The 17,476-nt window shown below is 53.9% G+C and overlaps 1 protein-coding gene across 8 annotated transcripts in view; it reads right to left on the minus strand.

Annotated features, from left to right (window-relative positions):
• Window positions 1–239: 239 nt before the first annotated feature.
• GRB10 (growth factor receptor bound protein 10) overlaps window positions 240–17,476 on the minus strand; it is a 191,161-nt gene continuing 173,924 nt past the window's right edge. For 7 of the 8 annotated variants that reach the window (XM_042914000.1, XM_042913974.1, XM_042913990.1 and 4 more), the window contains 9 exons: window positions 16,689–16,826; window positions 15,769–15,879; window positions 13,152–13,250; window positions 10,928–11,005; window positions 9,968–10,084; window positions 8,944–9,010; window positions 8,638–8,725; window positions 2,751–2,844; window positions 240–491 (listed from right to left, as the gene is read on the minus strand). In XM_042914000.1, the coding sequence (XP_042769934.1) occupies window positions 345–491; window positions 2,751–2,844; window positions 8,638–8,725; window positions 8,944–9,010; window positions 9,968–10,084; window positions 10,928–11,005; window positions 13,152–13,250; window positions 15,769–15,879; window positions 16,689–16,826 (939 nt within the window). In that variant the 3' untranslated portion in view covers window positions 240–344. The remainder of the gene's footprint in view (window positions 492–2,750; window positions 2,845–8,637; window positions 8,726–8,943; window positions 9,011–9,967; window positions 10,085–10,927; window positions 11,006–13,151; window positions 13,251–15,768; window positions 15,880–16,688; window positions 16,827–17,476) is intronic. The other variant, XM_042914016.1, reaches the window with a different exon arrangement.

A 17,476-nucleotide genomic window follows, 5' to 3' on the forward strand; every position in this document is an offset into this window, starting at 1 on the left:
TCCAGGGCAAGAGTTCACTTCCAATTACTCGTCTCCGGTTCTGGTTCCGACGTGGCCCAGCCGAGACCATCGCTCCGGTTTTCTCTCCCACCTGCACCTGCTCTCCGGCGCCTCCCTGATCTCGCCGGTGCGGAGGGAGACGCTCCTGCCGGCTCCGCAGCAGCAAATCACCGTCCAGTCCAGCGACCGGTCCATCCCGGGCGGCCGGCCCCGACGGACCCACCCCCCCACCCCCCGCCCTCCCCAGGGTGCAGAACAACAGACGTGTGCTCTTCGCGACGTACATCCCCTTCCCTCGTTCCAGTGTCAGCTTCCTCCAGGCTCCGCCGAGAGTCAGTGTGAGGTCATAAGGCCACGCGGATGCAGTGGTGCCTCAGTTTGCAAGGCAGGACTCCTTTGTTGAGCTGGTAGAAGTCCACGAGCTGGATCAGGTCGGAGAACTTGGTGTTCCCGTCGTCAAGGCTGAAGTAGATCTGCCCATCATCCTCGCACTACGGGGACATGAGAACACTCACCACGTTAGCGGCCGCCCCTCGGGGAACGCGGCGGCGCGAGTGTGGGGTCACCACAAGGCGTCACTGGTAAGAGCAGCTGCGGAAAGCGCCTCCCCAGCCCCCCGCGTGTTTGGTGGCTATTTTTTATCAAGGTGGGGGGTGGGGGCACTCCGCGGTCCCTCCCACAGCGAACGACTTTCCTGACGCCAGGTTGAACTCTGCGAAGGTGACATTCAAGGACTGCAGAGCTCTGGGGCGCCTGGGGGGGGGGGGGGGCTCGGTGGGTTAGGCTCCCGCTCTTGATTTCAGCTCAGGTCATGATCTCTCAGTTGGGGAGTTCGAGCCCCCAGTCGGGCTCTGTGCTAACCGTGCAGACCCCGCTCGGGATTCTCCAATTCTCTCTCTCTCTCTCTCAATAAATAAACATTTTTTTAAAAAAAGGCTGCAAGCGCTGTCATCCTCATGGAGCAAACTGGCTTGAAATGTCTCAGTGGTAAACCCAGAACCTCTTCTTGACTCCAAAATACTGCTGGATGCACAACACACCCCGTTTTCAAGCACAGGGGCTGCAGTCTTGTTGCTCTAAGTCTCAAGCTACCCTGATAACTTCTAGAATTTGGGGTTCTTTGGGCGAACGGCATTACCCACTCTGCCTACCCGTAAGATACGTTTTCACTCGATTTTCGATCTCAGGCAAAGAGAACGAGAACGTCTGTGTCCACGACAGGAGGCAGTGGTAAACAGAACGAACCATGGACGAAGCACTTCTCCTTGGCTGACGATTCCCAGGTTTGCACAGAATGCTTTATGGACTCAGAGCCAGACCCGGTCCCTTCCTCCCACTGGGGTCCAGGGCGAGCCGCTGGCAGCCCTCGGGCTCTCCTTGTCCTTATTTGTAGAATGAAGGCATCGAAACACAGCCAGAGGCGAGGGCACCACAGGACGTGCCCGGCCGGTGGCTTGCTCAGATCCACAAAAGCTACCCAGACAGCCCAGACCTTCTCCAGCCCACGTTTCCTGCCTCTGTGTGACTCCTGGGATGCCAAAATCCTAGGCTCAGGCAAGCTTCGGAAACACCAGGCTCAACAATGTGAAACAGATGCATTCGGTTATGTCGAGCCTTCTGGAACTTTCCGTGGCCGCCAGACTATGAATCCCTGACAGGAAAAGATGTCATCCCCCTCTTTCGGCAGAATATTTCCTGGGTTTGGGCCCCGCAGGAAACATTTCAGGAATGTTACTACCACCTGCAGAATCTATCCCTTAATTATGCAAAACACCTAATGTCAGTTTTGCATATAGTATCCCCAACTGAATGGTGGCTTCATGGAGGTGCAGACAGCCATCTCCCACAGAAGCGCTCAGTCATGAACTAGAATCTGAACTTTGGAACACCAAAGAGACACAGAACTTACGCTTGAAAAATCTAACAAAAATTTTCTTTAAAAAAATGGTGCTGACTGACGTATTTGGTAATGATGTTTTCACAGCTGTTCAAAGGTAGACTCTTTTTTTGTTTCTTTTTAACGTTTATTTATTTTTGAGAGAGAGAGAGAGAGAGAGAGAGAGAGACGGAGAGTGAGCGGGGAGGAGCAGAAAGGGAGACACAGAATCTGAAGCAGGCTCCAGGCTCTGAACTGTCAGCACAGAGCCCGACGCAGGGCTCGAACTCACCAACCATAAATCGTGACCTGAGCCAAAGTCGGACACTTAACCAGCTGAGCCACCGAGGTGCTCCTGTTTTCTGATCCAAGGACCGAGTGAAAGTGCAATGCAACTTCTCGTTGGGGGCCATGTGACCACGGGTCAGTGTTTGTACAACTTTCTTGGGTCACCAGGTACACACTAGCATAAATCAGACCAATCCTCAGATTCGAGTGGCGGAGAGTCAAACCTACCGTGAAAACCCTGTCTTGTGCCATACGTGCCCCGGCGCCAGGCTCCCCGGCTCAAGGCTCTGTCATACGTCCACCCGCCACCTGACCTCGCTCTTCCCCATTGGTGCCGAGTCAGCTACAACGCGGGTGGGCCTCAGTGCAACGCCACCATTTTAAATATTATTTCTGCGGAAATGCCGTCCCCAATGTCAGACAACAGCCCTCTCCAGAGACTCTTGCAAGTATCCCTCTTGTGAGCTTGGGCCTGTCTGATGCCTAACGATCTGTAGTTTGGTTCGTTTGGAATTTGAAAATTCAGGAAGCATGGACCCAGAAAACGAACAAAAACAAGGCTTGGTGTGACGTGACCGATACTTACAGGAAGGATCTGGAAATTTTTAATTTTCTGATGATGACACAGCGTGAGCACAAAAGCCTTTGGATTGCTCTGGCTGTCTCGGAGGAGAAAAAGCCTGGGAATGGAAAAAGATCAGCTGATGGTAAACTTTTAAAATGCAGACTTTTTAGACGCGTAGGTATATGTGTGCACCTGTGCATACACATATACACACACTCACACATTTCCCTGCTCCTGCTGCTAAGACAGGCTTGCAGCCACGATGCCTTAGTATCCGGGTGGCCTGCAGTGGCTGCAGGGACCTCGCATCCAGCCTGGTTTCTGAATATCACCCTGCACTGAAAGGACCCAGACCTCCTTGGAGATGCAGTGGACTCTAGGGCCATGGCAGGGAAAGAATACGATGTAGCTGGAACATTTTGTGCCGGAAAGTAATACGTTCAAAGGGTCATGATCCAGGAGGCAGCATCAGAGGTTAAGTATCAGAAGTGACAGGTTATAACCCAGAGGATAAAACAGGAATCCGTGAGTATATACAGATATTACAAATAAACAGACGACGAAATTAACAGCGGAGAGGAGAAAGCGCTTCCTGAGAGCAGAAAGGAAGCTAACTAGGTCGGGAACGATGGGTTAGAAACCGTCTAGCAGGTTACCACCGATCAAGACGATTGTTAATGGGCGTGAACATCAGCAGATGAAAATTGGTGAAAAACAGTCTTTTCAGTCTCAAACCATCATCCCCCTAATACGTATTTATTACAAAGGGAAACACAGTGACCGTCCGTCAGAGAAACCCGGTCAATACCGTCACCACCAAGCATTCGAGGCACCTGCACCGGGAACGAGACAATCCTCCTGACTGTGCACCACCAGTGACTCGATGTCCCTTCCTGCAAAGTGGTGACCAGCTGAACCCCGAGCGACCAGACACGTTCAAGCCAAGGGGCACTCTGCAGTTCCTGGCTTCTTCCCAGACCAAGTGTCGACAAAGGACAGAAAGGCTAAAGAGACACACCGTGTAGGGAATATTTAGAATTAAGGGTTTTTTTCTTTTCCCACAAAGGATGTAATCAGAACCACTAGGAAAAGTTGGAGTAAGTGTGCATATTGGATACCAGAACCACACGGATGTTTACTTCCTAATTTTTTTTTATTTTTAAAAAGATGTTTATTTTTTAGAGAGAGACAGAGCATGAGCAGAGGACGGGGAGAGGGGGAGAGAGAGAGAGAGAGGGAGACACAGAATTGGAAGCAGGCTCCAGGCTCCGAGCGGTCAGCACAGAGCCCGACGCGGGGCTAGAACTCACGAACTGAGAGATCATGACCTGAGCCGACGTCGGACGCTTAACCGACTGAGCCACCCAGACGCCCCTAGTTCCTGGTTTTTCTAACGGTACTCTGGTTATGTAATAAGACAAGTCCTTGTTCTTAGAAATTTCCTACTGGGATAAGTAGGAGACAAGGGACATCATGCTGTAACTTACTCCCAAATGGTTCAGACAAAAAAAGGAGGAGGGAGGGGAGGAGAGAGACTATGATAAACCAAACGGGCCACCGTGTAGACGGCTGGGAAATCTGAGAAAATGCGTACAGGAATTCATTACGTTCCTCTGGCAACTTTTCCACGATTTGGAATTTATTTCAAGATAAAAAAAAAAAAAAAAACCACATACAAATCAGAAAAGCACAAAGAAGGACTGGTCTTTGCTTTCACATGAGCACACCTGGCAGTGGCTGCAAAGACCGTTAACGCACCTGAGAAGGGAAGAGAAAAATGTCCCAACGCCAGCATCCAAGTGACACGGACCTAAGCCTGCTTTTCAAAGGTATTAAAACCAAACTCTGAGTCACCAGTGAAGCCATCATCAGACTGAAATGTTAAGATGGAAAGCAGCTAACTAGACTGGAAAGTCCTGTATCAAAGAGGCCAAGAAGGGGAGCCTGGGGGGCTTAGTCGGTTAAGTGTCTGACTCTTAATTTCGGCTCAAGGTCATGATCCCATGGTCGTGGGATCCAGCCCTGCGTCGGGCTCTGTGTTCACAGTGCAGAGCCTGCTTGGGATTCTCTCTCTCTCTCTCTCTCTCTCTCTCTGCCCCTCTCCTGGTTGTGTTTTCTCTCTCTCAAAAATTAGTATTTTTTTTAAAAAAGCAAGTAAATGTTTTATTTTACTACGGGTCTTCTCAGAGCCTTTAAAATGGGAACACTCACTGTGAGCGCCTGGGGGCTCCAGCTCAGTTTTCCAGCCTTACGGGGACCACATACCCCTGTGTTCTAGAATTTCCAGAAGGCATGTTCTTCAGAACACCGTCTGGGAGACGCCAGCCAGAGCTGCGTCCCACGACTCGAGGGGTGGGCAGGGGGGGACGGTGCTAAGAATCGCAGGACCCACGTGGGGTGTGGGCGTCACACAGCACCTCGAGGGGGCCAGGGGGCCTACCCCCTCCCCTGGGCAGAACCGCACACCCAGTTCTTTGTCTACGTCAAAGATCTGCCTTCAGGGTGATTTCGTTCCAAAGAATCCATCCTTCCGGGAGAAGCCCAGGAGCTTCTAGGACTCCAGGCTGTCTGACAGGGAAAGCTCAGTGTCTCTGTCACCTTAGTTATTAGCTCCCTGTCACTTCGTGGCCCCAGAGTAGCCAGGGGAATGGGCACTGTCCCACTGCCTGTGTTTGGGCTCGACCCGGGGAAATCCTGAGGCAACCCCAAAGGCTTGGGTTTTATAGGTCATGCCCAACAGCCACCTGCCGGCAGTGATTACTAACTCAGAGCCTGTGGGCTGAAAAGCGCGTGGCTTGGCAGTCCGCAAGATTCCCAGACCTGCCACGGATCAGCTCCGTGACGCCCGTCCCACAGCCCCGACAAGGAGACTGGCCGCCGGGAAAATGGACCCGTGCACGACAGCGCACGGCCCGTGGGAGCCCGAGGGGACAGCGATCGCCACCAGCAAACCCCAGACCCTGCGTAAAGACAGGCCGCGGGGAAGACTATGTGTCACGACACGCGGCCGGGTCAGGAAGTCTTGAACGCAGCACAGAGAGGAACGTGGTGAGGACGAGGTACAGGGGGGAGGCCCTTAAGATGTGCTCACCAGTGCGCTTGTGGAGACCCAGGAGCTAGCAGGCTATGCCAGGGCCTGACCGTGATCTGGGTCACAGCACGGTCACAGTCACTGCACACATGGACTCATTCAGCCCCAATGGTGACCCTGTCAACGTCCTCATTTATTTCTTTTTTTTCTTTGAGAAAGAGGAGGAGAGAATGTGAGCAGGGGAGGGGAAGAGGGAGAGAGAGAAGCCCCAGCAGGCCCCACACTGTGACGCAGGGCTCAATCCCACGACCCTGGGCTCATGACCTGAGCTGACACCAAGAGGCGGACGCTCAACCGACTGAGCCACCCGGGCGCCCTGTCCTCATTTCATGATGTGGAAAGTGGGACACAGAGAAGTCAGCAGGTTCCCCAGGGTCACACAGCTAGCAGAAGCCACGGACGAACCTTGGCTTCCAGGATTGACAGGGGCACTGGTCAAATCTGAGGAGGTGTATACAGATATTCCTCCGTGGCTGGCGAGCACTGCTAGGGCTCTGAACAGTGCTGCGTGAGCCCCGGGACGGGACCCCTCTCTCTGCCCTGGGGGAAGGGAAAGCTACAAAGAACTCAAATCTGGACAAAGAAGTTTCCTTCCGCCAGTGGAGGAGTGGGGTACAGACAGAGGGAGGTGGAGACAGGGGGCTGCGGAGGGGTAGGGGTGGGGAGGGTCGGGGACAGAGCCAGAGATGCTGCAGGAAATGACATGAGCCACCAGGAGTATTTTCGCAGAGGGGAAGACACAGGTAGATTTGCCCCTGGAAAGATCCTTCTCCAGGTTGTGGGGTGGGCTGCGGGCAGAGGGGAAGGGGGCAGGGAGCTCACCCTCTGCAGGAGTCTGCGGGTTGGTGGGGCGTGAGAGTGCGTGCATACACCTGCCCACGCATACATACGCGGACACAGGCACGTGCACACACATATACACACGTACACATTTTGTGTATCTGGGTGCACAGGAACACACGTGCATATAGACACATACATACACATGCACACACACATGCATTCACACACACAGGTACACACACACACACACACACATACACACACACACACGACCGCACCAGGGCATATAGACACACACAAACACGCACACACATGCATTCACACATAGGTACACACACACACATGACCACACAAGGGCATATAGACGCACACAAACATATAGGTACACACACATGTGCATTCACAGACACAGGTACCCACATACACACGGCCATACAAGGGCATATAGACACACACACACATATATGCACATACACATGTGCATTCACACACACAGGTATAAACACACACACACACACACACACTACCACACAAGGGCATATAGATACATACATGTACACACACGTGCATTCACGTGCTGCTCCATCTATCGCGTGACAGGGAACAAGGGAGACAGAAGACGGTATTCGAGGAACCACAAGTGCACGGCTAGCAACCCACCCGCTCCTCCCACACACAGACACGCAAGAAAGAGCCACAGTAGAAAAGCAGAGGGAGACGGTGGTATCTGAGGAGACCCGAAAGATCTAGCAACCAAAGGCAATTTGTTGGTCCCGATTTGAACCAGCTCAATGTAGAGGATTTTTTTTTTTTTTTGGCAACAATTAGGGAAGTTTGAACACAGATTGGATTTTAGATGATATTAAGGAATTCTTGTTTATTGCATTAAGGGTAACAATGATTTTGTGGCTGTGTCAAAAGACAGCGGTCTTTATTTTTTAGAGACACACTAACTACGTTTACTGGTAAAAATGTGGAATGTCTGGGATTTTAATTTTAAAATATTCTAGGAGGACCCAGGGAGGAGGAGTGGAGGAGAAACCAACAATGGTGGGAAGGGAAACAGACAAACTGAAATTAGCGAACTGATAAAACCAGCAAGGATTAAGTGGGGGCTCACTATACTCTTCTCCCTTGGGTAACTTTTTAAAATTCCCATAATTAAACTTGTAAAAAAAGAAAGGCAGGGAAACCAGAGCCATGCTGAGCAAGACTGGGGCGGGAGGGGTGCCGCGGCCGATGGGATATTAGCCCTTAAAAGTACTTGTGCACTGGGGTTTGACCTCTCGTACTCCCGGGACCCGTGACGGCTCCAGTGTGAGTGACCCCAGGATAACCCGTTGGCACACGTGCCCATCTCCCCATCCAGTGGCAACACCCGCCCCCCGCCGGCTGGCCCACGTGAGGACAGGCTCCACCGACTCCCGCCGTGAGCTCGAAGCCACCAAAGTCTGTAGCTGTTTGTTCTCGGCACAATCTGGCTGATAAAATGCACACACTGAAAGGGGTGGGCAAAACTATTTTTCTTCCACTGCCACTGCTTTATTAGTGAAAAATAACTGGCTTGTGGGATGCCTGGGTGGCTCAGGCAGTCGAGCGTCTGACTCTTGGTTTCAACTCACGTCATGATCTCATGGTTCCGCGAGATCGAGTCCCGACACCGGGCTTTTGTGCTGATGGCGTAGGTCCTGCTTGGGATTCCCTCTCTCCTCTCTCTCTGCCCTTCCCCTGCTCACATGCTTTCTCTCAAAATACCTACCCCCCGTCCCCCCAAAAAATAGTAACTGGCCGTGTTCTCTGTCTGTATTTCCGCCAAGAGGCAGAACTTGGTAATGGATGGGCGGACAGGATGGGCTGCGATCCTCCCTCTGCCACACTCACTGGCTGTGCCCGGCCCGACACACACTGACCCTGAGCCACACCTCCTCTTTCACAGGAGGCTGTAAGGACTGCCCACCACCCAGATCTCTGAGAAATACGTGCTCGCACAACGAAACCTCAGCAGATGCCCGCTCCCGGACGGCGCCTCCTTACCCGTCCACCAGCCCCTGCTGCTTAATGATCCTGTGTGACTCCTCCCTGGAGATGTGGCCATGAAACCAGTGCTGTGTCCGATGAATCACTGTGGGAGGGAAGACAGAGGAGGGGAGGGTCCTGGCCCGTCCACAGAATGGCTCCCGTGAAGGCACAGCGCACTCGTGATCGGCGGGGGACCCGATGCCCACGGCTGCACCACTCGTGGTGCCTGCGGGGCCTGGAGGCTTGGAGAAGCTCGGGGGGTGGAGGTGGGGGAATGGGAGCTTTACGAGGAAAAGTCCCAGGCCGGCATGCTGTGCTTACCCGTACTCAGGGTGGACGGCTGGAGGGGGCTTTGGCTGCTGAGGATATTCATCCGTGTACTCCGTTTCTGCAGAAGAAATGCCCGTGTTAGCACTAGGACAGTGGACGGATGCAGCCCGCCAGCCACCGAGGACACATACCTGGGGCGGGGAAGGATGACCACGGAGCAACAGCCACCTGCCACCCTCCATGTCTGACCACCGTTGTTTTGTTTTTAATGTCTTTTATTCATTTTTGAGGGAGAGAGTGGGAGTGTGGGAGGGGCAGAGGATCTGAAGCGGGCTCTGGGCTGCCAGCACAGCCCGACACAGGGCTTGAACCCACAAACTGTGAGATCATGACCTGAGCCGAAGTCGCTCAACCGACGGAGACACCCAAGCAACCCCTGACCACGGTTTTAAAAACAGACGCATCCCGGGGGATTCGGAAGGCACACACAGTGAAATTCCTGGTAAGTTTTGGGAAAAAAAAGCCTGAGCCACTGAACTCAGGCAGGCCTGGAAACACGGGCTCCAGAGAATTCTCCACACGCTCTGAAGCTCAGGTTCACGGAACTTTCTGAGCCAGAGCGGTGGGTTCGTGGTTCACATGTTGTGTGTAAATCTTAGAAAGTCTGCAGTCAGGGTGATGTTCTGATTTCTGGAAGTCAGAACGTGAGCCTTCAAGGGAGGAGACCGTCCGGGCCCACGAAGCTGGTTAGTTGCCGAGCCATGATGTGCAACGTCTGTCGGCCTCATCGGGGTGGGCTCCGTGCTGCCCACACATGGCCACAGACCGCCCACCAGCAAGAGCAGCTCCGAGCGGGACCCAAGAGGTCACAGGGCTCTGCTCCTGTCCCGCGCCTCCTCCGGGAGCCAGTGGGGCGCATGGGCGCTGGGGACGCGGAGGAGACCCCACGCGCCAACTGCTTCCCCCCATCTGAGCCTCAGAGGCCGCCCTCCCCTCCCCTGACGACACCCCCAGAGAGGATCACTCTTTGGGGAGACCAGCGGGGGGTGCCACGCACGAGGGGGCCTGCCCTTACCCTCCAGGCGTGGCCTTCCTCCAGGGCTGCACTCTGGGCTTCGGCCGGGTTCTCGATCACTCTTCCTGTTTGCCCGGAAAAATCCATGGCCACGAGGGAGTTCTCAGAGACGCTGCGCTGGAAGGAAAGGGCAAGTTCCTACGACGTAGGGAAGGAGGCCTCAGCCGCACATGGGAACGCAACACTGTCCTAAAGGTGGCCAGGAAAGGGTGATGGCAATGTCCCACCTCCCCACTCCAGGGTTCGGAAGTGGGGCGCACTCTGGAGCTAAGGACGGCTTTGGTTTCTCTTGAGGAGAAGGAGAAACGCTCCAGTCCCCTTGTGGCCTCTAATGCCGCTGGTGAGGCTGTGGGTGCCGAAGGGCTTGGACTGTGGGGTCCCTCACAGGTGACCTGCCCGGGCCAGGACCATCAAGGGGTGGGAATGCCGTGGGGAGCTCAGCCCTCACCAGACACCAAGTCCTGATTCAGGGCGAGGCGCGGACCCCCCTGTGACCTACGACGTCTCCCAGGCACGGACCTGAAGGAGCTTTAAGATTAGGTTTGGAGAGGACCAAGTCGTTCCTGCACTTTGGGAAGCGGAGTATGTCCCGGGAACAAGGACGTTCACGATGATCTCTAGGTTCCCACCAGGGAAGGTTCTCGCGTAACGGTCTACAGCACCCACAGGCGCCACGGCTGAACAGGGGTGAGAGCCGGACGTTGCCGGTGACAGTCTCTGACCACTTGAACAGAGTCACCTCCCTGAATAGGCTTCAGGGGCATGCAGGATGGTGGAGGGGCGGGGGGTCAGTCCCCAGCAGTCACGCTGCTGAGAAGACAAGATCCGCCTCCCGGGCAGGGGAATGGGTAGTGTAGACCAGCTTCCCTGAGATGCACGAGCTCATTCTGGAGCTTTTCCAAGCAACCTCGCCTGAAACCATCTGTGTACAAAGCACTGTGATGCCTTCCAGAGACTCACCACTGGCGTTTGGAAGGAGGGGAGCAGGGGCTTCCTCTGTGGCGGGATCCTGTAGTTCTGGTACAGGAGCATCCCGTACTGCGGAGGAAAGGCCAGAGTCGGTCACAGGGGCCGCGTGAGCCCCACAAGCCCCGGAACGTGGCAAACCCATGGTGGCGAAGGGCAGTGCTGAGCGGTGCCCCAGCCGCCTCTGTGAGCCGACGGACACATGTGCAATGCGGCACACTGCCTGGGTCCTGCGTGACTGTCACCACCACCCGCCCCCCACCCCCCAGACGCCAGTGGCTGACTGGCTTGCTCATGTTGTTGGGCAAGGGATAAGCACGCAGTGACGATGTAATCAACTGAGAACAATGAACCCTACTGAATGCTGCTATGGGCCAAGTACGGTCCCAAAGGCTTTATGCTGCTGTCTCGTTCGAGACTCTTCTTTTTAGGGAATGTGTCCTCTGTCCCCGTCTGACAACAGATGTGAACAGGGAAGGGAGGCAAGTTGCTCAGGATCCTGGTAAAGTAAGGAATCTGGATTCGAAGGCACACAACCTGTTCCCAATGGCGTTCTTCCCAAGCACCAGGCTCACTGCCCGACCGGCTCGCTGGGTCACGCTGCCTGTGCCCTGGCGAGAAGCAGGGTCCCCCACGCTTGCGGCCGCCCAGCCTACGCTCCAGTTCCCCGCTCCCACCACACAGACAAGGAAAAGGAGCAGGTGAGGACAAGGCTACCAAGAGGGCTGCACTTCCCTTCTGTCTCCTGCAGGGTGGGTGACGCGTTCCCAGCTCCAACCCTACAGTGTGTCCTTGGTTCCAGAATAAAAGTGCCGGATAGGGGCGCCTGGGTGGCTCAGTCGGTTAAGCCTCCGACTCTCGATTTTGGCTCCGGTCATGACCTCGCAGTGCGTGAGATCGAGCTGCGCATCAGGCTCTGCGCTAACAGTGCAGAACCCGACTGGGATTCTCTCTCCCTCCCTCTCTCTCTGCCCCTCCCCTGCTCGCACTACCTTTCTCTCTCAAAATAAACTTTAAAAAATTAAAAAAATTAAAAAATAAAAAAATAAAAATAATTGAGGAGTCTCCTCTGGCCCCCCCCAACCAAATTTTTTTTTAAATGGAGAAGACAGGCTGGCAGGACGAAGTGAAAATAGTCAGTGGTGAATTTAAGCACAAATATTAATAATCGAAATGCTATGCTTCCCAACAAACACTCCAATGAGAACATGAAGATTATCAGAGGAGAAAGACAATTACGTTATGTTTGTAACAGAGACAAGCTCTAAGCGTAAGGACCCGGAAAGGCAGCAGAGATGAGGGGAAGAGAAAAGCCGTGTGAACACTAAGCAGAAAACACTGAGGTAGCGAGAATAACGTCATATGGGTCAGATTTTGAGGCAGGAAGTCCTGATGCAGATAATAAAGCATAATAATTCAGAAGGATCAAAGAATCAATATGAAGAAGGCGTAAATTACTCTGACATTGTCTGAGCTAATAACACGCATGCGCGTGTGCACGTGCATATGTGTTTCTCTAAACGGATATGTGTGTGCAGTGTGCATGTACATGTATGTACGTATTAGTTTTGAACCCAGTAATTACACAAACGTGACAAACAGCAACTAAGCTAGAATTTAAGAGGCAGAGTTCTAGTCTGAAACACAGTTGAGAACGTTAAGCCTTAAAATCAATGATCTAAGGATCCCTTTCAAAACAGTATAAAAAGATCATGAAATTAAGGCCAAAGAAAGAAAACGTACGTTCTCTCTCTTCAGGAGGCCCCAATACTGCTCGCGGTTCCAATAATTCGCTGGAACAACTTCTCTTTGACTTCTAGGTCTAACTAGTTTGTTTTTTTCTTATTGTTTTTTAATAATTAAAGAAAAAAAATTTTTTTTAAGAAACACGTTTTTAACGTTTATTTAGTTTTGAGAGAAAGAGACAGAGTGTGAGCGGGGAAGAGGCAGAGAGAGAGACACACAGAATCCAAAGCAGGCTCCAGGCTCCAGGCTCTGAGCTGTCAGCACAGAGCCCGACGCGGGGCTCGAACTTGTGGACCGCGAGATCATGACCTGAGCCGAAGTCACCAGTCAGACGCTGAGCTGACTGAGCCACGCAGGCGCCCTGGCTCCGACTTCTCGAATGTGAAGCCTCTGTGAGAAGCTTCGAGACCCTGTCCGGACAGACGTGCGGGTGCGCCGGGCTGCCGAGACACCGGGAGGACTCGCCACGCACCTTGAGGAGCCTGCACGCCGTCATCCAGCAAGTTCTGCCCTGTTCGTCCTCGGCACACAGCAGCCGCAGCTCCTTCGTCTCGCTCCTGACTTTGTTGGGCTGAAGGAGGCAAGTGATGACCCGGTGAGCGATGACGCAGTGAGTGTGGAACGTGCCCGTGTGACGGCAGGGCTGTATGCACACGGTGGGCAGCAGCAGGAGGTGTCACCAGAGAGGGCGCCTCCGCCTAGCCCCCATCGCGCAGCTGAGGGCTCAGCCACCCTCCAACAGGGAGTCTCAGAGAACAGACACAGGACAGCAAATCTCCCAAGACAAGGCGGTGGCCGCAGGGACAAGGGAACATCCTGCTCTGTGGAGGGAAGGCTGGATTTGACAGGAGAGTCCAGATAAAAAGATGTGCGGTGGCCTCCCCGGAACACCGAGGTGGCGGCCGAGGAAGTGCCCCTGCAGGGCTCAGCCAGCGAGGGGAGAAGCCCCCGAGGGCATATCTGAGTGGCCCCACGGGCAGCCCAGAGAGGGTGGTGTCACCCCAGAGAAGGGGACTGGGGTGGACGAGCGGCCTGGGGTCAGCGGGGGGTCACCGTCACAGCTGCCACCGTGCAGGGACGGCAAGTGCACCCACGCAGAGGCAGGGCTTACCTGGCGATGGGGGCAACTGCTACAGGTGCAAGCCGGGGGGAAGGGAGGGGCACCGACCACCTGAGTTCCAATAGCCCCCCCACCCCGCTGCAGCCCTCCCGGTGCCTCCCCCGCACCTCGGGCCCTAGGACTCCCACTACTTGCGACCCCAAGAAGCTTCACCGAGTGAAGCCGCAGCTGGTATTTTAGGGAGCAACGCGCCCCCTGCTCCCTGACCTCTCCTTGGGACGGCGTGGAAATCTGGCTCAGAGGTCAGCCCGGCCGGGGGACTCCTGGCACACTCATGGCAACCGGACGTGAGCACCGGGGCTGGTGCAGGTACTACCTGTGAGCACCTGGGAAGATGCAGTAAGACGGAGGGGGACCCTGAGCACAGCACCCAGTGCACAGCGAGTGTGCGGGAAACAGTGCTACCATGATGATGACCAACATCGCCACCACCTCACCAGGGGTGTGTGTGCATGTGCACACGTATGCTCATGCCTGCATGTGTACTTGTGTGTGCACAGTATGTGTATATGTGTGCCCATGTATTTGCATGTGCACATACAGGTGTATGTATATGCATGTGTGTGTACGTGTATTTGTGCATGCACATGTACACGTGTGTGTGCATATATCTGTATTCACGTAGGTGTGCGTGCGTGTGCCTATTGTGTATGTGCATGTGTGTTTCTGTGTGCATATACAGGTGTACGTATATGTATGTGTGTGCACGTCTGTTTGTGTTTGCACATGTACACTTGTGTGTGCGTGTATCTGTATTCACGTAGGTGTGCGTGCGTGTGCATAGTACATGTGTGCACGTGTGTGCCCATGTATTTGTGTGTGCATATTGTGTATGAGTGTGCATGTGTGTTTGTGTGTGCATATGCAGGTGTATGTATATGCATGTGTGTGCACGTGTATTTGTACATGTACACGTGTGTGTGCATGTATCTGTATTCACATAGGTGTGCGTGTGTGTGCATAATGTGTATGAGTGTGCATGTGTGTTTGTGTGCGAATATACAGGTGTACGTATATGTATATGTGTGCATGTGTGTTTGTGGGTGCACATGTACACTTGTGTGTGCATGTATCTGTATTCACGTAGGTGTGCATGTGTGTGCATAGTACGTGTGTGCACGTGTGCCCATGCATTTGTGTGTGTATATTGTGTATGAGTATGCATGTGTGTTTGTGTGTGCATATGTGTGTATACATATATGCATGTGTGTGCATCTGTATCGATGATAGGTGTGCATGTGTGTACGCACATGTATTTGTGCATGCCTATGTACACGTGTGTGCATGTATCTGTATTCATGTAGGTGTGCATGTGTATTTGTGCGTGCATATTGTGTATGAGTGTGCATGTATGTGTGCATATGTATGTGTACATATATACACACGTGTGCATCTCTATATCGATGTAGGTGCGTGTGTGTGTGCATATCTGTGTTCATGTAGGTGTGTGCATATGTGTATGTGCATCTGAGCGTATGTGTGTACCTCTGTGTGTTCCCATAGAGGTGTGTGAGAGGTATATGTGAACATGTCCTCTCATACACAGTGTCCTCTCACACACATGTGCACAGAGGCAGGGCAGGGCTGTGGGCACACATACCATCCTGGTGACTGGAAGCTCATACGGAAAGTGTTGGCTCACTCGGTACCCTGGAGGCCACCCAAGTGATGGGCGGCGGGTCACTAAGCCACTGAGCCCATTGACTCGCATTTTCCATCATATTCCCTGCTTTTCTCTGAGTCGCTAGCTACCCAAGGATTGACACACCATAAGCACAGAGGGATGGATAAATTCACTGGGAAACTCTGTTTGTTAGAAAATAAACCAAAAACCCCCACCGCCAAGGAAGGCATTTGTTGGCTAGTTCCCAAGTCTCCAGCGGGATGCCATCAGGGCGTGGCAGCCCCGGGACGGGACAGGGGTGCGGGGGTGTGGGGCGGGGGGGGGGTGGTGGGAGAGGCGGGCTACCTTTATGCAGAAGCCATAGTCCGTGGGGGCGCAGTACTGCTTCCTGCCGGCGATCAGGGAGAATATGCTGCTGTCCTCCAAGCCCGCCAGCAGCTGCAGGTGTCTGGGCTCCTGGGAAAAAAAGGGTGGTCAGGTTCACAGGGGAGAACGTCTCAGGCACGGCCAAGAGCGAATGTTCTCACGTGCTCCTCAACAGAGGGCAGGCTGCGCACACTCTCAATGTGGCTCTTTCCCCTCTGCCGCTCTACAGACTGCAACCATCGTGTAAAGTAAGCGCTAAGTTAGGACCAAACCCACCTGGCCCTCGCCAAACAACCCCCCCCCCCAACTTGGGGTCCCATCAGCCCCTCCCCCTCCTGTATTAGCACGTATTAGGTTGGCGGCTGTCCTTATGGCCACCTTGGAGGCTAACTTCCAAACTATGGAAACTGAGGCAGCCTCTTCCAGGGACTCAGGCCGCTAAGGACACTCTGCTCCCAAGCCACAGAGGGGGCCGGGGCTGGCCAGCCGGGGGCGCAGCGAAGGGGTGTTGCTGTCTGTGTTGTCGCCTGGTTTCTGAGGGAGACGAGCGGGCCAGGAGCTCGGAGTTCGCTTCACAAGTCAATACGAGCTTGGAGGGGCCTTGGGCACATTTTAAAGCGAAGCTGTGTCCACTGCGAACCCTGCTGGCCTGGTGTGACGGAGGCGGTGGTGGCTTTAAACCTCACCTTTGGGGCGCCCGGGTGGCTCAGTCAGTCAAGTGTCTGACACTTGATCTCGGCTCAGGTCACGATCTCATGGTTTGTGAGTTTGGGCCCCGCACCGGGCTCTGCTTGGGATTCTCTCTCTCTCTCTCTCTCTCTCTCTCTCTGCCCCTTGCCCTCCCTCTGTCTCTCAAAAGAAACATTTAAAAGAAACAAAAAAACCAACAACGAACTCACCTTTGACACTCCTTTAGTGGAGCAGTAGAGGCCCGATCTCCGCAAACACACGTACAACTTTCGCCACGACTTCTTCCCCAGATCCTTCACGTGCAAAAACCCCTGAATTTCAGGACAGCTACTGCAGTTGAGAAAGTTCTGTGGAAGAAGTCAGGCAACGCTGCCACAGGAGAATTCGGGCAGATGTGTCCCACTGGCCTCCCTGACATCCCGACATCCTGTCAATCGGCACAACGCTCTTTTCTGGTCCGACCAAGCGTTCTCAAAGGGCAGCTTCCCTTTCAAACACCAAAAAACCCCGCCTGACTGGCTGTGGCGGGAAACATAATTAGTATTGAAACACAATGGGAGCGAGCGGGCCTTTCTTTTCTACTTGGTGCCACCCGGAGAGCGTTGGCTGCCTTTGTGAGTGCTATATTCTCTCACCTAATACGCTGTAGATGGACACATTTTGGGGGCACGGCGGCAATAACATTCGTTTTCCCGACTTCCCCGGAAGGACTGACCGGCCATCGGTGCAGGGGCCCCGGGGACTCCCTGCACCGGGAAGGGGCTGCGGGAAGGCCAAGTTTTCTAGGAACAGACTTCAGGAGGCACAGGGGCAGTGAACAGGGACAAAAGCACGTATAACGAACAACACGCTAGCTTTCAAAGAGTTTTCTGGCAGCCCAGTCCTTTTCCACGGTGATGTGGGCTCAGCAGGTCTGTAGAGATTCCCAGGGCGGTGGCCTGACCCGGGAGCCTCGAGGAGACCGCCAGCCGCGGCTTCTCACTCCTGCCCTCCCGCT

Source organism: Panthera leo, chromosome A2 (genome assembly GCF_018350215.1).
Source record: "Panthera leo isolate Ple1 chromosome A2, P.leo_Ple1_pat1.1, whole genome shotgun sequence".
NCBI classification, from domain to species: Eukaryota; Metazoa; Chordata; class Mammalia; order Carnivora; family Felidae; genus Panthera; species Panthera leo.